Source organism: Rattus norvegicus, chromosome 8 (genome assembly GCF_021556685.1).
Source record: "Rattus norvegicus strain SHRSP/BbbUtx chromosome 8, alternate assembly SHRSP_T2T, whole genome shotgun sequence".
Classification (NCBI taxonomy): domain Eukaryota; kingdom Metazoa; phylum Chordata; class Mammalia; order Rodentia; family Muridae; genus Rattus; species Rattus norvegicus.
Genome location: NC_141541.1, coordinates 115,242,918 through 115,267,458, shown reverse-complemented (window position 1 = coordinate 115,267,458; position 24,541 = coordinate 115,242,918). Strand labels below are relative to the sequence as shown.

Below are 24,541 nucleotides of genomic sequence, written 5' to 3'. Positions count from 1 at the left end.
TTTTGTTTTGTTTATGAGACAGTCTCTCTCTTCACAGCCCTGGCTGTCCTAGAATTCACTCTGTAGACCTGGTTAGACTCCGACTGAGAGATCCACCTGCCTTTGCCTCCCAAGTGCTGGGATTAAAGGCATACACTACCATGTGTGGCAAAGGAGGGGTCTTAAAAAGGGAAAAGATGAGGGTGCTGGGAGGAAGACAAACAAAGTGAAGCATTCTGTCTTATATACAGAATCTGAATTTAAATACGCGTGCACGGGACATGATAGCAGAAGAGGGTGGGAAGGAAGAAGTGGAAAGTGTATGTGAGCAAGGTACCTTTACTTTAGAGAGTTTTAAAAGGGCCAAGGAGATGGCTCAGAGGGTAAAAATGCTTGCTGTGTAACGTACAAGCCTGATGAGTTGAGTTTGACAACCAGAACCCATGTTTTAAAAAAAACAAAATGCTGGATGCTGTACTAATCTGTAATAGCAGCACTTCCACAGGAAGACAAAGATGATGGGCAAACAGACTGCTTAGAAGTTCACAGAATCCACAGCAACAATATAAGAGGAAAGAGCTAACACCCAAAAGCTAGTTGTCTTCTAGTCTCTACATGTGTTTCATCTACAGGAACACAAACACACGAACACACACACACACCCCTCCCTACTCCCTCCTCCCTCCCTCCCTCCCTCCCTCCCTCTCTATTTTTTTAAACAAAAGCTAATGGCTGCCAGGCAGTAGTGGTACATGCCTTTCAGAAGCAGGGGCAGGTGGATCTATGTGAATTTGAGGCCAATCCAGTCTACAGAGCAAGTTCCAGGACAGTCAGGGCTACATAGAGAAACCCTGTCTCAAAACAAAAACAAAAAAAACAACAAACAAACAAAAACATTAATGACTGCTGCCCCCAGTGTTGACACAACTTCATAGTTTGAAATTCTATTCATTTCACTCTACTTAAGAAAGAAAGGAAGGAAGAAGAAAAAAAAAAAAAATGCTAGCCACACATGGTGGTACACACGAATGTATCCAGCGTGCAGTAGGTGGAGGTCGGTCATCCTCAGCTATATACTGAGTCAGAGACCAGCCTGGAATACATGGAACCCCATCTCAACACAAGCCATCCAAATACCAGCCAACCAACCAAAAAATAGTACAAGAATCATTCTGCTACATTCTCTGTGCCTTAATGGTATAATATCTCATGTATACTTTAATACAGAGGGATAATGGGAAGTGTGAAAGTCACCAAAGTCTGTGTGCATATTTCCTAGGTAAAAGGGACAAAAGCAGTCATGATATTAAAACCTTCATGGAAAAGCCACATGCACTCAGCTTAGCCACTATCACAGCTATAGGAACCTTATCCACTATTAAAAGATTAAAAATAGGTGCTTGAGCCTTAGGCAGTGTCATTCCTGGGCATTGGCCTGAGGAGCTCTAGTCATCACTTCACCTTAGCAACCTTCTCATACATGCTTTCTTCTTTGCTGTGTTTCTGAGATAGTCCTCAGTCAGGTTATCAAGCTCTTGTCCTTCATTGTTTGTCCCAATTTAGTAATTATCATAAAGGGAAGTCCTGGGAATTGCACAAACACAAGTGCAGAAATATCTGAACCACTTAGAAAGCCAAATTTTATTAGTATGACTCTCTTTGTAAGAACTGTATGGTGCCAGTTACAGTAGACAAAGTACCCTACTCTAGAACCGTCTATACCAGTGGTTGGTTCTCAACTTTCCTAATGCTATAATTCTTTTTTTTTTTCTTTTTTTCGGGGCTGGGGACCGAACCCAGGACCTTGCGCCTCCTAGGCAAGCGCTCTACCACTGAGCCAAATCCCCAACCCCGCTATAATTTTTTAATACAGTTGTGGTTACCCTCAATCATAAAATATTTTTCATTGCTATTCCAGAACTATAACTTTGCTATTGTTATGAATCAATGTAAATATCTGATGAGCATGATATCTGATATGCGACCCAGGAAAGGGCTTTCAACCTCAAAGAGGTTACAACCCACAGGTTGAGAACCACTGTCCTATTTTAACATCCTGAAATTAGGTTACAAATGAGACCATATGAGCAAAGGCAAATCTACCACACAACAACAGCAATGGCAAGGTACAACTGACAGATAGTTTAGTCTGTAAATTATCTGCCTGGCCACCACAGGACTGAAGTTTGAACCCTAAAACCAACCAGAAAGAGAAAAGAAAAAAAGAAAAAAAAAAAAGCCAGTTCAGTCAATCTATGCATGGTGATGCATGTTTGTATCCTAATACTGGGGAAGAAGAAGAAAACCCATGATCAATGACGAACCAGCCTAGCAGACTTGGTAAGTTCCAGGTATCATCAAGAAAAACAGTTGATGTCTGAAGAATGACAGCTCATGTTGTCCTCTGGCCTTCACACACATGCATATACCTGTATATTCACAAAAACCAGCACAGTAACAAGGTGCAACCCACCTACAGTGGAGACAGTAGAGCCAGCCTCGTCCAGTACATCCACTGACTCTGCCAACTGGAGCTGGATTTTTGGCACCACAGTGAGAATAGCCAGGACATCCAAAGCAAAGCGCACAGTGTCATTCCTAAATAGGAAGAAGAATTGGTCAACAAGGAACTACCATGGCAAAAATAAATAAATAAATTTAAAAAAAAACAAATATATGACAGGTTGAAGCCATTTAAACAGTTCTATTTTTTTAAATACTTAAAACTATGAGAATATGCTGGATACTCTTAAAAATAATCTGGAAGTCAGACAGTGGTGGCACACACCTTTGACCCCAGAACTTGGAAGGCAGAGGCAGAGGCAGAGGCAGGAGGATCTCTGTGTATATGTCACCAGCCTGGTTTACAGAATGAGTTACAGACAGCCAGGGCGACAGAAAAACCAGGTCTCAGGAAATCAAAAAAAAAAAAAAAAAAAAAAAAAAATCTGGAGCTAAGAAACGGTGGTGATTACATTTACTTACTAGTATATTTGCCACAGTCTCCTTCCATCATGTTGATTCCAGAGATCAAAACAGGTCACCAGGCTTGGAGGCAATTTCTTTTCCCATTGAACCAAATCACTTGCCCAAAACAGGAATTTTTCTTTTTCTTTTTTTAAATAATATTTTAAAAAATATTTATTTTATGTATACCAGTACCAGAAGAGGGCATCAGATTCCATTACAGATGGTTGTGAGCCACCATGTGGTTGCTGGGATTTGAACTCGGGACCTCTGGAAGAGCAGTCAGTACTCTTAATCACTGAGCCATCTCTCCAGCTCCCTACCTTCTTGTTTTTAAACATAATTAGAGCCAGGCACAGTGAGCAACACTTAATCCCAGCATTTAGGAGGCAGAGGCAGGCGGATCTCTGTTAGTTTGAAGTTACCCTCATCTATAGAGTGAGCTCCAGAACAGCCAGGGCTATGTAAAGAGACCCTGTGAGCAAAAGAAAATAATGAAGAGGGAGAAACAAGTGTTTGTGTATCCCCTAAAATTCATGATCCAAAATGCTCTGGACCAAAATCACTTCAAATTTCATTTCTTTCTGATTTTAGAGTACTTAGAAGCTATCAGTTGAGAATCACTAATCTAAAAACTTAAAATCTAAATATTCCAAAAGTCAATTGGGGCATACTACCCTGTAACTGCATTTCACAGGAAAAAGTTCAAAATACGACTAAATGAAAGAGAAAATATAGGACACAAAACTAATACAAAGTACCAAACATTTATAAGAAGGTGGGAAACTATTATGATCACTTTGCAATCACATTTACACCTTTGCAACATCTAGTAAAAGTGAAAGTGAAGATATGCTATAACCTGCGTTCTACACACCTCAAACACCAATCATGACTAAACTACAGTACAAAAATACAGCATTTTAAATATTAATGTGAAAAAGCAAACTGTAAAAGACTAACATAGCTGGAAATAGTATTATATGCCTATAATTTCATTACTCAGAGGCAAAGCAGAAAGATTCTAAGCCAAGGCTAACCTGGGCATAATAGGTAGTTCCGAGTCTTTAATTATATATAATAGGACCCTGTTTCAAAAAAATAACAGGCAAGGGCTGAGAAATGACTCAGCAGTTAAGAGCACTGGCTGCTCTTTCAGAGCACCCAGGTTTGATTCCAAGCATATATATAGCATCTTATAACTCCATCTCTAGAGGACCCAATGTCCTTTTCTGGCTTCCATGTACACTGCACACATGTACACAAACATGGATGCAAACTAAATATCCATATACATAAACAATTAAAATGAAGGAAAAAACCAAAAGCCAGATATGTATGTACCTCAGTGGTAGCATGTACAAAGGACTCCAATATACTTATATATTTTAATTTCTAGTATAAAAAACACTAATAATTATAACACAAAACAATTTTTTTGGGTAGTGTATAATTCCTTTTTTGTTTAGATTTTTTGAAACAGGTTTGTTTTTCTCCGCAGTCCTGCCTGTCCTAGAGCTTGCCTTGTAGACAAGGTTGGCCTCTAGCTCAAGAGATCTGCTTGCCGCTACCTACTAGGTGCTGGGATTAAAGGCATGGGCCACCACCACCTGCCTTAGTGCAGCATGGTTTCTAATCTAATATGGTAAAGAGTTCTAAGGCCAGAAAGTTTGAGAATAGCTAGTCCAAAAGAAACCTATTTGATTTAGTATATCTGAATTTAGCAAAAAAGATATTCTCTCAAACAGCCCACCCACCCACCCTTTGGGTGGTGACAAGGTAAGAGGATCCAGCTAGCCAGTGCCAGGCTGACATCATGACAGGCTGCAAACTGGCAGTTTGAGAGACTAGGTCTAAATTTCTGTTTCCCTGAAATGAGAGCCTGGATCCAGAGAACCTGTGGTCATCAAATCACATCCACTGACTGACAATGAGAGAAGACCTTGTTATCTGGCCTGAAGTAAGACTAGGTGGCTAAAATGATTCAGCAATCCCTTGGGGAGGTTGCCCAAGAGCTCACCGATTGGAGAATTAGACCTAGCAATAGAGCTAACCGAGCAAGGTAAAAAGATGCATACCCCTCCCTGGAATTCCCCTAATAATAAAGGCTGGGCCTGTGAGCCCTGTAGGTGCCTCCATTCCCAAATGCATGCAGAAAATTCAGCTAATAAATGTTCTTTGCTTTTGCGTATTATTTGAGTCAGGGCTACCATTCTTTAGCAATTCTTAGACAGTTTCAAGGGTTTCCCTGTTGTAGCCTTGGCTGTCCTGGAACTCCCTCTGTATTGCTTTGTATTGTAATGCGAAGTATGGCTCCCAAGACCTGACTGCCCTAGAAACCAGAGTCCACAGGTAGACCCAAGTGACACTATGTAACTTTGCCCAGAAGTTATTTCTGATTGATAAATAAAGATGCTGACAGCCAATAGTTAGGCAGACAGAGACAGGAGAGGAGGAGGAAGGGAAGAAGAGGAAGAGTAGGAAGAGGAGAAAAGAAAAAGAGGGGGAAGAGAATGAAGAGGAGGAAGGAGCATTAACATTATTTGCAGGAACTGTGAGCCTACCTAGAATCTGTGGGTGTGGCTAGAGACCACTGCCACAGAATCAGGTGACGGCGCGAGTGAATGAGGGAGAAACAGTGGCACATCTGGCTACTTGAGAGCTAGTGAAATGCTGGGAGGAAGTATAAAGTTTTATCGAAGTTCCTGCATTAAACCAGTCTGCTTTTGCCACTTGCCTGACTCCCAGAATCTGTGTTCAATCTGTGCTTTCTTATACCTGCCCCCAAGGATCTTGGTTGGGGTTGCAAGCAACAGAGGAGGAGGAGGAGGTGGAAGAGGGAAGAGAAAGCTACCATGAGTTAGATGAGTTATAAAATAATGGCCACTTGGGTTGGCTAACTGGAGTTAAGAGCAGCCCAAGTGAAACACAACAAATTATATAATGGGATTACTGGCTGGGGAACAGACATAATAGCATAGAGGATACATACCTGCTCAGCTCTTGTGATGATTAAGGCTTAGTATAAATATAAAGGTTGTGTCTTTATTCCTGAAACTAAATGGTTAAAGGCAGAGCAGAAACCACAGATTAGGACTGAACATTTCTACAACACACTCTGCAGACCAAGGACTGGGATTAAAAGTATACCACACTCAGAGATAATACTCCATGATCCCTTTCATTTCCTTCACTGTCTTAATGGCAGAAGCAGGCAACTCTGAGTTTGAGGCCTTCCTAGGCTCCAGCACAGCCAGACCCTGTCTCAAAAAAAAAAAAGTTTAAGACTCAGTTATGGGGACAGATTCTGCCTATGATTCTTAGCATTGGGAGAAAGGCTGAAGCAGAAGGATTTCAAGTTTAAAAAGAACTGGGCCTAACTCTTTAAAAGGGAGAAGGAGGAATGGGAGTGGAGGATGAAGTAGAAATGAATGAGAAAAGGATAGAGAAGAGGGAGGGAGAGAACAAACATCCCTGCTTCCAAATATTCACCTTGACAAATATGCACCCACACAAATAAATAAACAGACTGATAGATAAGATAGATAGGAAGGGAGGGAGGGAGAGAAGGAGGGAAGGATGGTATAGAAATGTTTAAAACAAAAGTCACACTTTGGAGGCAAGGGAGATAGATGAGCAGATATAGTAACTTGCCACCAACCCGACTGTTTGATCCCTGGAACTCACACTGTGAAAGGAGATAAGCAACACCTGTGAGATGACTTCTGACTTACACACACACTCTATATATAAACAAGTAAAGAATTAAAAAAAAAATCACTTTATAACTGGGTATCATGGCATATAGCCTTATTTGTAACCCTCAAAGTGTTCAATGAGGACTCGGGACTATGTAGTGAGATGTCTCAAATATATAACAGTTAAATAAGAGGTTTGAATTAATAGATTAAGGGCAAAGAGCACTGGCTGTTCTTCTAGAGGACAGGGGTTCAAGTCCCAGCACCCACACAGTACCTCACAACCATCTGACTCTAAATTCTAGGTTACCTGATGACCTCTTCAGCTCCTCCAGAACCTGCACGCGAGGCACATAAGCTTATACAACTACACACACAACATTTAAAAAAAAGTTAAATAATAAGAAATTAAAAATCACTTTCATACTTAAGCTACTTCCTTCTCGGTGTCAAATATAAAACTTCAATCCAACAGCAGCTTGTTAATCATGCACTACATGTCATGTATTATGTCTTAGGAACTTCAGGGGAAACCTTTAATCCTACCTTGCATAATAGGTCTTCCAATTGCAGGCGATGGAAATAAGCTGCAGTAAGAGCTGCACACAGGAAAGCTTGAGGAAGACTTCAGCAGGTTCCCAATATAGCTGAGCTGGGCCATATTCTATCAAAAACTCCATCATTTCCACAATCTGCTCATGAGTATATGAGCATGCCTATAAGAAGAAGTGTATATAATTATGACACATAATTGTATCATCTACTTAATAAATGCCTACCAAAAATCTGAAAGGTTAATTTGTGCATATTTATGAAGGTTAAGAGAAAGTAGCACCACTAAAGAGATATCTCTTCAGCTTGTGATTTTGAAACATGCAGACACTAATCTTGATCCTAAACCTATCAAGTAAGTTCCAAACTGACACAGAGCAAGATATATATGGAAACATCCTTTCCAAAAAGAAATTCAGCAGTGCTTAGTACTTTCCACAAAAGCAAGTGGTTTTACTCACAACTCAATCCATCCTTTAGTTCTAGTGTGCGGGACAAGTAATGACTCACAAGTGGAAACAAAAAAGGTCCTTGAAATTCATCTATTCCCTCCGCTTTCAATTGTACAGGGCAGGTAAAAATGCAAAAATGATGTAGATATATATATATCCTACAGACTTGTCTCCAAGAAAGTTTCAGATTACTGCAAGTCATACTAACTTTTAAGACTGCATTTGGAGTCAGGATATAGTTCTATTAACACTTACCTGGCAAATGTAAGAGCATGGTTTTGAACGATGTCTCTCTTTCTCTCTATCTCTGTCTCTGTCTCTCTGTCTCTGTCTCTGTCTCTCTGTCTCTGTCTCTCACACATACACATACACATACACACACACACACACACACACACACACACACACACACACACTAAAAGTTAGCTAAGCATGCAGTATATACCTTTAATCCTAACACTTGGGAGGCAGAAGCACATAGTGCTCTATGAGTTCTAGGCCAGCCTGATCTACATAATAAAGACCTTGTGTGGTAGCTATTCTCAGTTGTCAACTTAACTACATCTGGAACTAACTAAAATGAAATCAGCTGGGCACACCTATGAGATTTTTTTTTTCTTTTTTTCGGAGCTGGGGACCGAACCCAGGGCGCTCTACCACTGAGCTAAATCCCCAACCCCGAGATTTTTTTTTTTTTAATTAAATCATTTGAAGTAGGAAGACCCACTTTTAATCTGGATTTTTTAGAATAAGAAGATATATCATTAATCCAGATCTTTTGAAGTGGTAAAATCCACATTTCATCCTGAGCCTATATACTATATATCCTATATCCTCCTGTCCTCTACATAAAGGACATGGAAAATGGAAGCTTTTGCTCTACCTGCTTGCTCCATTCCTTCTCTGGCATTACGACCTACTTCTGTCATATAGTGAAGACCAGCTGAGGCATCCAGCCTCATGAACTGGACAACTACTGAAATCTGGGACCTTCTGTTGGTAGACAGACACTGTTGAACTAACTGGACCACAGCCTGTAAGCCATTCTAATAAATCCCCAGAGAGAGAGGGTATGAATATGTTTTCACTCAATGTTCTTCTAGAAAACCCAGAGCACAGATTTTGGTATCAGAAATGGTTCTACAGCAATAGAAATGTAAGAATCAACTTTTTAATTATCTGGAACAGGCTTTCCAATTTGTTAACATCTGCAGTTATTGAATCCCCTCAAGTCACTAAAGCCTCTCCTGAAAGCTTGGAGAGACAGATCATGGTATTTTACAAACTTAAGGAGGCAAAAGCATTTGATTATCCTGATTCACCGACTGTGGGAGGTAATGGATTTGGTGACTCTGGATATAAAACTTTAAACGAGCTGCTGGTGGTACACACCTTTCAACTCAGCGCTCTGGAAGCAGAGGAGGTGAATCTTCGTGAGTTCCAGGACAGCCAGGGCTACACAGAGCAACCCTGGTGGTATAAAAACTTCTGACACTTTCTGGAAAATGTAAGGAAAATGATGGTGCTGCTTTGTTGCTCCTAGCATCTCTGAATAAATTAACAAAGGATAGGACTGAGCTCAGTGTTAAAATTAACCAACTTCAGCACCTCAGAATATAGTGCAGGACAACAATTAACTCAGTGATAATAATCAGTTCCAGATGGACATGAACAGGCAATAGAGTTCTAAGTGCCCTGAAAGAGAATCTTCTCTCCAGCAGCCAAAGAGCTTAAGTTGTATAAAATCAAACAAAAGCCCTTATATTAGATTGGCTGAACTAAAGAAAAAAATTCAAGTCCCAGGCTCTGAGGGTGTTAAAGTAAGAGCATTAACTGGTAAAGAATGGGACTGTCTAACTTGGAATAGAGATTTGTGGGAGGACTCTACTGAGACTGGGAATTCTGAATTCACAGATTCTCAAAGTTTATCTAAAACCTAATCCTTCACACAATGGGAAGGCCAGAAGACAGGCCTATCACTAATCCTGTAAGGCACAAAACTGTGAGAGGGGCACCAGCCCATCTGTAGAGCTCTACTGTCACCTTTCCTTACGCCAGGCAATAGGGTTGGAGATACTGCTGCTGGGCTGGATGAACTGAATCCAATGGGTTTAACTGGACCTCAGAGTAGCAGGGCCAGGTGGCAGTACCTTATTGCCAAAGGCGAGGAGCTAATGATTATTGTAATGAGCAGCATAGACAAAGTAAAGTCCATAATGGATTGACCTGTAATGGACAGCAAAGGCAAAGTGATTTTATGCTGACAGGACTCATAGACCTTTAGTACTGGCCAGTCAGTCATGGTGTTTCCAGACATGAAACAGGTAAGAAACATATGACATGTTTGATCTATTCAAGTGGAAAAATTCTAAAACAAATGAAAAACTACATCAGATTGTGGCAAAAGAGAATCTCAGCCCATGAACCAATCCCCCAGCTCGAGTCAGTAAACAGCATCCCTCCATGGCCTCTGCATCAGCTGGTACCTCCGGGTTCCTGACGTCCTACAATGACTAACAGTCAGATGGTAGCATAGCCAAATAAACCCTCTCCACCCAAACTGCTTTGGTAATGGTGTTCATCACAGGAGTGATGTCATCATACTCAAAATAAAATTAAACACATGAATAAATTACTACCCTCTTACCTTGTATGGAGGCTGGGGGTGAACAAGAATACCACCCTCAGTCCTCTGAAGTGACTGCTTGACTTGTTCCAATTTAATGGCCAGGTGAGCCTCAAAATACTTGCGCAGAGCCATGCAGGTATGTTTTCCTGTTTGGCGACTAGCAAATATTTCATCATCACTCAAAAGTGCACCCTGGTCTTCCAAATTTAAAATCTCCAAAGTACTGATCTATTAGTAAACAAGTATAAGATCACAAAGGAGGGGAAAAGAACACAGAAAATAAAAAGATAAGACTTTGGTAAATGTTTCTGCTCAACAGTACTGACATACCAACGTATATCCAAGTACAACATGCTAACAGTCACATGGAACAAACAGTATAAATTATATTAAAATATATTCAGAGAAGGGGGCATTTCCTTGCAGTCCAGCACTTGAGAAGCTGAGCAAGAAAGCATTAATTTCCATGCCAAACAATCTACATAGGAAATTCAAGGCTAAATTGAGCTACAGACAAACTCTTAAAAATCAAAATGAGGGGCTGGGGATTTAGCTCAGTGGTAGAGCGCTTACCTAGGAAGCGTAAGGCCCTGGGTTCGGTCCCCAGCTCCGAAAAAAAGAACCAAAAAAAAAAAAAAAAAAAAAAAAAAAAAATCAAAATGAAAGAGAAAAGAAAGCTACAACAGCCTAAAATTGTTGCCATTTGAAAACATCAAAATTAACCAGGTACATTGTGTGGTAGCCCACACTGGATTCCAGCTCCCAGCACTTGGGAAACAGGAGCAAGAAAAACTGACACAATTTCAAAAAGGTAAGAGATAAATTAAGATTAACACAACAACGCTCCTACAAAATTACTATGTCAAAATTTAGGGGTGGGAGGGGACCCTACAATGGCATGATAAATTCTCCAACCACCAAAGACACAGGCAAGAGGACGGGGCGGAGTGCTGCAGCTCAGTGGAACAGCGAATGTGCGAAAGGTCCTGGGTTCAATGCTCAGCATCAAAAGACCAGAGGAGATAAATAAAAACTCATAAAGAAGAAAACAATTTATACACAGACCACCCAAAACTGCCATCAGAGATGTTCTCCCAGCTGGGGGCGGTATACCTGCGATCCCTGCACTGGGAACTGCAGGCAGGAGAGGCAGTAGTTCAAAGTCATCTTTGGCTACCCAGTTAACACCAGATGGGGCTACATGAGACCTATATGCAAATAACCAAAAAGAAATTTCCCTTCTTCTACAAAATGTCTTTTGGAATAACCTAAACAAGTAGGATCCCTACAGCTAACTGAAGAGCCAATGGAAGAAACTCACCAAATTCACCAGCCGACGAAGACCGTCATAACGGTCAAACAGCTCCAAGACAGCCCGGAATGAGAAGCAAATTGAGAAAAACATAGTCGCATGGCAACATCCTGAAGCATGAGAACATTCCATTAACCATAGGGTATAGTTCACCACATCAGATAGAACATTGTGAGGATGCATGCAAACCTGCAAAAAAATAAAATATAAATATCTTTTAACATCTGGGGCAAAGGTATCTTTGAGAAGGAATGAAAAATTCATTGTAGATACAAATGTTTACAGAATACAGTGATCACTCTAAGTCAATTCTAGAAAATGTGTTCCAAACCTAAAAATGACCTACATTTACTTACTTAGAACCAAAAATTACATCATTTAATGCTTCTAAATAACTCTATATACTGAGCATTTATCTACCAAGTATTTATATACTATATAAATTTATATACTATATTAGTATCTATATACTAAGTAGTAAATCTTGCTTAACAATTATAAAGCGGCTCATGGAAGTTAAAAAGTTAAGGGGTTGGGGACTTAGCTCAGTGGGGTTGGGGATTTAGCTCAGCGGTAGAGCGCTTGCCTAGCAAGCGCAAGGCCCTGGGTTCAGTCCCCAGCTCCGAAAAAAAAGAAAAAAAAAAAAAAAAAAAGAAGAAGTTAAGGACTTTTCTTCTCTTTTGAGATACAATCTCACTTGGTAGCCCTAGCTGACCTGGAACTCACAGAGATCCACCTGTTTCTGCCTCCCAAGTACAAGGATTAAATGATTAAGTCACCACACCCAGCAAGGACATTCTTAAAAGTGGCTGAGTTGTTAGGCAGTCGTGACACAGGCCTTTAATCCTAGTACTCAGAAAGCGAGGCAGGTGGATCTCTGAATTCAAGGACAGCCTGGTCTATAATTAAAGCAAGTTCCAGGACAGCCACCAGGACTACACAGAGAAACCCTATCAAGGAAAAAAGAAAAAACTAGGAGGGTGGAGGGGCTCTGAGCCTATTACTGATACCAAGTCTATAAGTGTTGTGTACGTGAGCACTGACTCATGTGCATGCTTCACATTCGCTTAATCAATCATAAAGCATTCCCTAGAAACATTTGTTTGGTACGTTTTTCTCTCTTTTAGCCATAATTAACTTTGTGCATATAAACAGCTTATTATTCACAAAAAGTAAATTTTAACTAGATTTATCTTAAGAAATGAACAAAGACAACACTCAAAACAATCATCAGCTTAACTTAAGAAGTAATATGCTGGGGTTGGGGATTTAGCTCAGTGGTAGAGCGCTTGCCTAGGAAGAGCAAGGCCCTGGGTTTGGTCCCCAGCTCCGAAAAAAAGAACCAAAAAAAAAAAAAAAAAAAAAAAAAAAAGTAATATGCTGGGCTGGAGAGATGGCTCAGTGGTTAAGAGCACTGACTGCTCTTCCAGAGGTCCTGAGTTCAATTCCCAGCAACCACATGGTGGCTCATAACCATCTGTAATGGAATCTGATGCCCTCTTCTGGTATTCTGGTATGTCTGAAGACAGCTACGGTGTACTTGTATACATAAAATAAATAAGTAAATCTTGGGAGGCAGAGACAGGAGAATCTCTGAATTTCTGAATTTGAGGATGTCCTCTTAGGCCTCAGAGTGAGTCAGGACAGCCATGGTTTTACACACATTTACACACACACACACACACACACACACACAGAGTCATATATTATACAAAATGTGATTCAGAAATAATAAGCCCTCTCTAAGAAAACCCCAGGGGAACCATCACTTTTCAAATATACAACCCACTCACTTTTTAAAAAGATGATCATGAACATGGCAGACTTAATGAAAAAACAAAAGACTCAAATTAAGAATGATAACTGGAATTAGTTATGATCCATCACAAATTATTTAACACATATAAGCACCACCTGTTTTTACAGTTAATTGCCTTAAAAATATAATACAGCTCTACTGCGAGATGGATGGAAAGTGCCCGGCTGCTACTAATAATGCCACAAAGCCACAGAAAGCAAATAAAGCTTGTAGAACATCTGTCTTGCACTTACTCAGTAGAGTCAGAAATTTTCTAAACAATTGTACGTTTTAGGTTACTTTATGAAGACTACACAGTCACATGTCTTTCATAAGAATTTCATCTTTTCAACTACTCATCTTATCCAAACATTGTTCTGTGAATGTGCTGTTTAAACTGATGATCCCCATCAAATCCCAACTCTTCACCTGGATGGACTAGACTTACTCTTTCCATAGCATCCTGGTTGTAGGACAGGTAATACAAGCACATGGACACACCAGTTGCCGCCATAGAAGGACGAGGAATTTCCAGTAATTTCTGTACTCCACCATGTGCAACAAATTCTGTGGCAAATTTGTTATGGAGCAGGAGAGATGCTAGGTGCTAAACAATAAGGACACACCACACGTTACAGTAGAAAAATCAACAACTATCACAAATCTCTTAACGTAATAGTAAGCTGCTATAAAGAGTCACTGAGTAGAAAATCAGCGTCTACAAAAGAAAAGCTAGAATAAAGGGAAAATAAATAGGAAAAAGGAATAAAAGTGAAAAGAATTTAAAACTCTACAACATCCCTCTTTCCTTCCTAACATAAAACATGTTCATCTTTCAAAGACTGTCACGGCATAGAGGAAGAATAGGAATAGAACCCAGGGCCTTGCTAAACATGACCTGCACCAATGAGCTACACCCTCAGCAAACCAAAGGTTAATTAATATGCAGATTGAAAACAAGAAATGTGGGCCACCTGTGGTATTTTTGTTACTGCCTACCATTGTATGGTATGCAGTCAAACAATAAACCTGGTTTGGGGTTTTTTGTTTGTAAGTTTTACTTCTTCTTTTACAGATGTGGGGAGATAAAAAATTCCAGCTATATATTCCTGCTACCATGGAGCTACCTATTGCCATGCCTTGCCTTGTCTTCCCTATGTGATGGACTGTTTTATCCCTTCAAACTGTAAGCTAAATAAACTCTTCTATTGTGGATTTAGTATGACAAGTTAACTGGGTTCCCAGAATTACACAAGAATCTACATGTAAGACGCTGAGGGTCCCTACTCCCAGTTGATTCTGATTGGTAAATAAAGTTATTGGTGGCCAATGGCTGGGCAGGGAGACAGGTGGGACTTTAGGATTTGAGGGCAAAGAGACCAAGAGGGGAAGAAGTTAGAACGGCCATGCAGGAAAAGAATAAAGAGCAGGCCTGAAAAATACAGGATAGAGACACAGCCAACATGTAAGAGTTGGGCACTGTGGCCCAGGAGGGCGTAGTCAGGACGGAATATAGGTTTTACTAAGTAATAATTCAGGAATATAGGGAGTGGGCTAACTGCATGAAGGTTGGGAGTGGTCCAGCCATTGAGCTGCTTAAGGTATATTAAAATATAAGGTTGCATGTAGGTGTTTCATTCAGGAACCCAGAACACTGGGGTAGGCAGCGAAGAATGTTCACATCCACCACTGCCAGGTTAATGTGAATAGCATTAGTTGACTATTGCTGCATCTTCCATTTAAAAAAAAAAAAAGTCAAATAAACAAAAGTAAACTGCATGTAGCAGTGCTAGCCTAATCTCACCAATTTAGTAGGCTAAGACAGAAGAGCCACACTACATGGCCAGCCTAGGGACTTCATGTGAACCTATCTCAAAAGTGAAAAAAAGAGCTGAAGGATGCAGGTTCCCAGTAGAGGACTTGCACAGCATTCTCAAGGCCTAGGTTTTCCCAGTACCCTACAGACACAAAGGGTGATAACCATGGCTCTAAACAATGGCACAATTTTACAATCATTTTATTAGTGCATGACTTTTGCTAACCTTCCCAATTTAATTTTTCATATATACTCACCTCAGTGTTCTAATCCAAGTTTACTGACTTTATAAAATCCAAAATGTTTTCTTTTCTATTTATTTTCAATACAGCCCCCAAAATAAAAAAACTTTTTAGAACAAGGTTTCATTATGTGTCCCAAGCTGGCCTCCACCTCACAGATGCCGGTATTAGACTCCCAAAAAACAACCTTGAGCAAAGTATCAAAAGTGGATTTGGATATATCAGAATGCATTTCAAAATATTAAAACTTCAAAATTTTAGATATTTCGTTATATTTACTTATCATGTGACTGGTTGTGGTGTTATGTGTGGAGGTCGAAGTATAAACTACAGGAACTGGTTCTGTCCGTCCAACATGTGGTTCCCAGAGATCAAACTTAAGTCATCAGGCTTGGCAACACATACCTTAACCTGCCAGACATCTCAGTGGCTCTAGATGCTGTCTTGAACCCTGTCCCTGCCTCCCAGAGCTGAGATTGTAAGAAAAAACTACCACACCCACTAAATTTTTAACTTTTAAGTTTTATTTCCTGTTCAATTCCTACAGCCTCTCAGAGGGGAATGATCTGTGTAATTTTAAGAACACAGAATACAACAAAAGTGTGAGGTTCTTCCTATTTCTGAACACAGGGCCTCAGGAGAACTAGAGCTCCCCCTCCTGTTTCTAGAAGAGAATACAGATTTGTAATTACAGACTTGGAGGGTAAGGTCAAGGGCATCATTAATAGGTACACCCTCTAGAAGTTCTCAACACCTTGACCTGGACTGTCTTACATAAAACTCAAATGCTTTCCTTCCTTCCTTATCCTTTTTTGTCAAACATGCCTCTACCATTCTTCCATCCAACGCATGCCTCAAGAAGCACCTGAACTAGGTATCTGCTTCCAGGAACTTAGGCCACATGGTTTTCTCATGACAATATCATAACAATCACAAAATAAGTATATAAACACAATAAGCAGGCTTAACATTTATCAAGAAACCTAAGCGCAAGGCCCTGGGTTCGGTCCCCAGCTCCGAAAAAAAGAACCAAAAAAAAAAGAAACCTAAATTCAGGGCTGGAGAGATGGCTCAGAGATTAAGAGCACTGGCTGTTCTTCCAAAGATCCTGAGTTCAAATCTCAGCAATCACATGATGGCTCATAACTACCTATAGTTAGGAGATCTGATGTCATCTTCTGGCCTACAGACATACTTGAAGGCAGACAGAATACTAAATAAATAAATATTTTAAAAAAAAAACTAATTTTATTTGGGACCTCACCATCTACAAACCCACTTCACCTCACAATGTGGGCAGATCCTGTCTCCTTTCTTTTTGAATACCGTCTGGTCCTGGAACTTTGCTATGTAAACCAGGCTGGCCTCAAACTCAAGAAATTTGTCTGCTTCTGCCTTCTAAGTACTAATATTAGTAGTATGACTAGCATACCCAGCCTCAATTTTCTTTTAACCCACTTTGTTCCTATTGGACTCAATACCTGTTCCTTCTCTTACAGAACTTGAATCTTCCTTTTGAACAAAATAAACCCAGAGACAGAGAGGATAGATAGATAGATAGATAGATAGATAGATAGATAGATAGATAGATAGATAGATAGATAGATAGATCCATTGATCTTTCTCCCCAAGACAGGGTTTCTCTGTGTAGCCCTGGCTGTCCTTCATCTATAGACGGAGCTGGCCTCAGAGTTCCACCTACCTTTGCCTCCTGAGAGCTGGGATTAAAGGTATGCATCACCAGCCAGCTCACACCCAGAATCTGTGCACCCATGTATGAGTGGGGGTGCACTCGTAGGTGCTTCTGTGGGTGTATGTGTGGATATGTGTTTACTCGAGCAAATGAGAGAGTAAATATGTATTCAACGTATTATGTGGGCGCCCAAGGAGGACATCATTTAGCCTGGAGCCGGAGTTAAAAGCAGTTATAAGCTGCCAACTACGGGTGCTGAAAACCACACTTGTTATTGTCTGATTTGGTTTGGGTTCTTCAAGACAGTTTTCTGTGTAACCCCGGCTGTCTTGGAACTCATTGTAGACTAGGCTAGCATCGAACTCAGAGATCCATCTGCCTCTGATTCCCAAGTATTGGGAAGCACCACCATCACCACCATCACCACCATCACCACCATCACCACCATCACCACCATCACCACCTGGTCAAACTTGGTAGTTTTGACTGCTGAGCCATTGTTCCAGTTCCAATTTTGCTTTTAAGGATCTCTCTTTTTGAGTTGTTTTCTGTTCATACACTGTACACACACACATACACACACACACACACACACACACACACACACACACACACACACACACACACACACACACCTTTGTATAGAAACAGATGCATGACTATACCCATTTTAATTCCAAAGAGAGCAAGTAAACATCCAAAGCTACTCTCCAACTGCATCTTGTTCAAAATCGATGTTGTAAATGAATGTAGCGTTTCTGAACCACCAAACATAGATAGCCCAGACCTCCAATGCCATTACACTGTTAATGGTATAACCACTGAGTGCAAACAGACTGACAGAAACAGACACATAGACAATACACATACACCATCCCACATACTATTCAAATTCTGTTTGATCTCATCCAAACTGAAAATGTCTAGGGACTGAATAAAACTCTGTTTGATACAGAAGACACTAGTGACATATGGGTTCACTTAATTAAAATTAACTAAAAATTTTGAAAAATTAAAGCCAGGCATGTACTAGCTCACACATGTAATCCCATTATCAAAGAAGGTGAGGGATGGTGTAACCTCAAGGCCAACCAGATCTAAATATGAGTTCCATGCTAACCTAGGCCACAGACTGAGACCCAGTATCAACTAAATAAATGAAACAAGTTCATCAGAGACACTTTACTTTCAAGTGTTAGACTGGAACTACTATACCAACAGCACTGCACATAAGTTTCATAAACATCAGTACTAATAAAATACTCGGTGACCTACTCTTTTTGAGAACTTTACCTTGAGTGCCTCAAAAGTAAGCAGGACGTCATTAGTCTGTTTCAGATCAATATAAAACATCATCAGTTCTCGAGATCCAAGTTGCATGAATATGGGAAGTAACTGAAATGAGGACCAAAAAAAGTCTTAAATTGTAGCTTTTTCACATTCTCTGTATTTTAGGAAGAATATCAAAAGAAATTAAACATCCCCTTAAAAATATGTTCCTATGTTCACATATCAGGTTTCTATGAATACACTTTGACCAAACAAACCTTAATCAGGAGTGACCTGCATAAGACCTTATTAATTTAAGATGAAGACCTTTCTGTAGTAGAGTTAGGACTGTGTCGAGGAGTAAGGTCTAATCATAAATGCCCTAGAGGTAAATTTAATAGTCCCAAAATGTCCAACAGTGTGTTATCCCAATAACTTACCTCCTGATACTCTCCTAGAGGGGTCAAATACTGAAGAATAAGTCTCTGCTCAATAGCAGGAGTCATAGGATAGAGGGTATAATTGGTGCCGATTACCCAGGGGGACATTTCTGACCAGCTGCTATTAGACAGCTCAACAAACACACGATCTGGGTCAGAAGATGAGAAGCCTAATTTCTGCTTGGCCTTCCTAAAGTTCTCTCTGTCACCATGCTTTGCTGACTTGTTTTTCTTTAATCCTCCTTCCTCAGGTTTAGTTGCTGAGTTCACTCTACTACTGGTCTTGTGACTTGAATCAAGACGAAAGGAGATCTCCATATCTCTAGAAGCTTCTTGCTCTCCATCCACAACATCCACTGCCATGTCACCATAGTCCATATCCACAGCTTCTTCATCCAGAGGCAGAAGGGGTTCCGAAGAGAGCTTCCGTGGACTTGGACGCTTGTTGTCCTGCCGCAAAGCCACTTCTTGAAGCTGGAGCTCCCTCAGTCTTCTAAGCACTATTGCCACCTAGCAACAATTATTTGAAAAAAAGTATTTATTCTAAATTTTAGTTTACATGATTCTAATTAAATAAGTTTTCTTGTTTGCTTTATGAGGTAAAATCTTACTCCTGCCTTTGCCTCTCAAATGCTAAGATTTGCAGGAACATGCCACTGCAAACAGCCTATTATACATTACTTTCTATTAAAGAAAACTCAAGCTCTAAACCCAATCCATGGGGGGAGAGACCTAGACTCTCAGAAGAGTGAACAGTCCTGACAGCTCAGGGGAGATGGCCACTTCTGCTCACATTCCTGGCCTAAGAGGAACCTGCCTAGTGCCCTCTGGATACAGGAACTATCAGGAGCAGTCAGAGTCAGGAACCTTCTGGTTTCTGCCTGCGCCTAGAGCAGAAAGCCAGTCACCTGGAGCGCAGATACACCAGAGAGCAGAGGTGAGATCAACTCTTCTGCTCCAAGTGACCCGCCTGGAGGCTTCAGGACACACAAACCCAGGAGCAGCTCTCTGTTCCCAGATCCAGCTGAAAAAAAAAAACAGGTCTACAGGAGGGCCAAGCCACTTTCAGAGACAGCAAGACAAGCTAACACCAGAGACAACCCAATGGTGAAAGGCAGCTCAGGAACCTAAGCAAAAGAAAAAGACTACTCGGCATCATCAGAGCCCAGTTCTCCCACCAAAGCAAACACTGGATATCCAAACACACTGGAAAAGCAAGATTTGGATTTAAAATCACATTTTATGATGATAATGGAGGATTTTAAGAAGGACATGAATAACTCACTTAAAGAAATACAGGACAACAACATAAACAAGTAAAAATCCCTTAAAGAGGAAACACAAAAATCCCTTAAAGAATTACAAGAAAACACAACCAAACAGGTGAAGGAAATGGACAAAACCATCCAGGAATTAAAAATGGAAGCAGAAATAATAAAGAAAACACAAAGGGAGACAAGGTTTCTACCTGGAAGTAGAAAACTTAGGGAAGAGATCTTGAGTCATAGATGCAAGCATCACCAACAGAATACAAGAGATAGAAGAGAGAATCTGAGGGGCAGAAGATACCATAGAAAACATCGACACAACCATCAAACATAATGTAAAATGCAAAAAGCTCCTAGCACAAAACAGCCAGGAAATCTAGGACACAATGAGAAGATCAAACCTAAGGATAATAGGTATAGGAGAGAGTAAAGATTTTTAACTTAAAGGGCCAGTAAATATCTTCAACAAAATTATAGAAGTAAACTTCCCTAACCTAAAGATAGAGATGCCCATAAACATACAAGAAGTCAACAGAACTCCAAATAGATTGGACCAGAAGAGAAATACCTCCCCTCACATGATAGTCCAAAGACCAAATGCACAAAACTAAGAAAGATTTTAAAAGCAGTAAGGGAAAAAGGTCAAGTAACATATAAAGGCAGACCTATTAGAATTATACCAGACTAATCACCAGACACTATGAAAGCTAGCCTAGGCAAATGTCATACAGATCCTAAGAGAACACAAATGCCAGTCCAGGCTACTATATCCAGCAAAACTCTCAAATAGCATAAATGGAGAAACCAAGATATTCCATGACAAAACCAAATTTACACAATATCTTTCTACAAATCCAGCCCTACAAAGGATAATAGACAGAAACCCCCAACACAACAAGGAGGGAAACTACCCCCTAGAAAAGGCAAGAAAATAATCCCTTTGCAAAAACACCAAAAGAGACACACAAACATAATTACACCTCGAACAACAAAAATAACAGGAAGCAACAATCACTATTTCTTAATATCTCTTAACATCAATGGACTCAATTCCCCAATAAATAGATATAGTCCAACAGACTGGATATGTAAAGAGGACCCTGCATTTTGCTGAATACAGGAAACACACCTCAAAGACAAAGACAGGCACTACCTCAGAGTAAAAGGCTGGAAAACAATTTTCCAAGCAAATGGTCCCCCAAGAAACAAGCTGGAGTAGCCATTATAATATTGAAAGCAAATGGTACCAAGAAACAGTAGCCATTGAGTAGCCATTCCAATATCAAATAAAATCTACTTTCAACCAAAAGTTATCAAAAAAGATAAGGAAGGACACTTCATATTCATCAAAGGAAAAATCCACCAAGATGAACTCTCAATCCTAAATATCTATGCTCCAAATGCAAGGGCACCTACATACATAAAAGAAACCTTATTAATGCTCAAAGCACACACTGCACCTCACACAATAATAGGAGATTTCAACACCCCACTCTCATCAATGGACAGATCATGGAAACAGAAATTAAACAAAGACATAGAGAAACTAACAGAAACTATGAACCAAATGGACTTAACAGATATTTATAGTACATTTCATTCTAAAACAAAAGAATATACCTTCTTCTCAGCACCTCACTGTACCTTCTCCAAAATTGACCATATGATCGGTCACAAAACAGACCCCAACAGGGCTGGAGAGATGGCTCAGTGGTTAAGAGTACCCGACTGCTCTTCCAGAGGTTATGAGTTCAATTCCCAGCAACCACATGGTGGCTCACAACCATCTGTAAAGAGATCTGATGCCCTCTTCTGGTGTATCTGAAGACAGCTACAGTGTATTTATATATAATAAATAAATAAATCTTAAAAGAAAAAAAACAGACCCCAACAGATACAAGAAGATAGAAATAATCCCATGCATCCTATCAGATCACCATGGACTAAGGCTGGTCTTCAATAACAAAAACAACAGAAAGCCCACATATACATATTGAGCAATGCTCCACTCAATGATAACTTGGTCAAGGAAGAAATAAAGAAATTAAAGGCTTTTTAGAATTTAATGAAAATGAAGGCATAACATACCCAAACTTATGGGACACAATAAAAGCCGTGCTAAGAGGAACACTCATAGCTCTGAGTGCCTCCAAAAACAAACTGGAGAGAGCACACTCTAGCAGCTTGACAGCACACCTAAAAGCTCTAGAACAAAAAAAAGCAAATACACCCAAGAGTAGTAGGCAGGAAATAATCAAAGTCAGGGCTGAACTCATATAGAAACAAAAAAAAAAAAAAAAAAAACATACAAACCCAGGAGCTAGTTCTTTGAGAAAAATCAACAAGATAGACAAACCCTTAGCCAGATTAACCAGAGGGCACAAAGAGAGTATTCAAATTAACAAAATCAGAAATGAAAAGGGAGACATAACAACAGAATTTGAGGAAATTAAAAGAATCAGATCCTACTACAAAAGCCTATATTCAACAAAACTGGAAAATTTGGATGAAATGGACAATTTTCTAGACAAATACCAGGTACCAAAGGTAAATCAGGATCAGATAAACCATCTGAACAGTCCCATGACTCCTAAAAAAAATAGAAGCAGTTATTAAAAGTCTCCCAACCAAAAAAAGTCCAGGACCAGATGGGTTTAGTGCAGAATTCTATCAGACCTTTATAGAAGACCTCATACCAATTCTGTCCAAACTATTCCACAAAATAGAAACAGAAGGAACACTACCCAATTCCTTCTGTGAAACCACAAATATGCTTATGCCTAAACCACACAAAAACCCAACAAAGTAAGAGAACTTCAGACCAATTTCCCTTATGAATATCAAGGCAAAATTACTCAATAAAATTCTAGCAAACCAAATCCAAGAGCACATCAAAACGATTATCCATCACGATCAAGTAGGCTTCATCCCAAAGATGCAGGGATGGTTCAATATACGGATATCCATCAATGTAATCCACTATGTAAACAAACTCAAAGATAAAAACCACATGATCATTTCATTAGATGCTGAGGATGTATTTGACAAAATTTTCAACACCACTTTAAAAGTCTTGGGAAGGTCAAGAATTCAAGGCCCATACCTAATAATAAAAGCACTATATAGCAAACCAGTAGCCAACATCAAACTAAATGGAGAGAAACTTGAAGCAATCCCAAGAAAATCAGGGACTGGACAAGGCTGCCCACTCCCTTGCTACTCACTCAATATTGTACTTGAAGTCCTAGTCAGAGCAATCAGACAACAAAAGGTCAAAGAGATAAAAATTGGAAAAGAAGAGGTCAATATGTTGCAGACAACATGATAGTATACTTAAGTGACCCCAAAAGTTTCACCAGAAAACTACTAAGCCTGATAAACAACTTCAGTCAAGTGGCTGGGTACAAAATTAACTCAAACAAATCAGTAGCCTTCCTCTACTCAAATGATAAACAGGCTGAGAAAGAAATTAGGTTACTGACATCCTTCACAATGTCCCAAATAACATAAAATACCTCAGTGTGGATCTAACCAACTAAGTGAAAGATCTGTATGACAAGAACTTCAAGTCTCTGAGGAAAGAAATTGAAGATGATCTCGGAAGATGGAAAGACCTCCCATGCTCATGGATTGGCAGGATTAATATCGTAAAAATGGCCATTTTGCCAAAAGCAATCTACAGATTCAATGTAATCCCCTTCAAAATTCCAACTCAATTCTTCATAGAGTTAGAAAGAGAAATTTGCAAATTCATTTGAAGAACAAAAAACCCAGGATAGCAAAAATTATTCTCAACAATAAAAGAACTCCCAGGGTAATCCCTATTTCTGACCTCAAGCAGTATTACAGAGCAATAGTGATTTAAAAAAAAAAAATTGTATGGTATTGGTACAGAGACAGGCAGGTAGATCAATGGAGTAGAATTGAAGACCCAGAAATTAACCCAAACACCTATGGTCACTTGATCTTTGACAAAGGAGCCAAAACCATCCAATAGAAAAAAGATAGCATTTTCAACACATGGTGCTGGTTCAACTGGAGGTCAGCATGTAGAAGAATTCAAATCAACCCATTTGTATCGCCCTGTGCAAAGCTTAAGTCCAAGTGATCAAGGACCTGCACAGCAAACCAGATACACTCAAACTAATCAAAGAAAAAGTGGGGAAGAGCTTGAACACATGGGCACTGGGGAAATTTTCCTGAATAAAACACCAATGGCTTATGCTCTAAGATCAAGAATCAACAAATGGGACCTCATAAAACTGCAAAGCTTCTGCAAGGACAAAACAGCAACCAACAGATTGGGAAAAGATCTTTACCAATCCTACATCCAATATTAATATTCTATATATACAAAGGGCTAATATTCAGCATACCATTACTCTATACAAAGAATTCAAGAAGTTAGACTCCAGAGATCCAAACG

The 24,541-nt window shown here is 39.8% G+C and overlaps 1 protein-coding gene across 4 annotated transcripts in view; it reads right to left on the bottom strand.

Moving 5' to 3' along the window:
- Positions 1-24,541, bottom strand: part of Dcaf1 (DDB1 and CUL4 associated factor 1) — a 74,472-nt gene that overhangs the window by 23,295 nt on the left and 26,636 nt on the right. For all 4 annotated transcript variants that reach the window (XM_087562330.1, XM_087562331.1, XM_087562332.1 and 1 more), the window contains 7 exon segments: positions 18,848-19,357; positions 18,432-18,533; positions 13,836-13,994; positions 11,599-11,778; positions 10,296-10,505; positions 7,191-7,360; positions 2,453-2,577 (listed from right to left, as the gene is read on the bottom strand). In XM_087562330.1, coding sequence (XP_087418456.1) covers positions 2,453-2,577; positions 7,191-7,360; positions 10,296-10,505; positions 11,599-11,778; positions 13,836-13,994; positions 18,432-18,533; positions 18,848-19,357 — 1,456 coding nt within the window.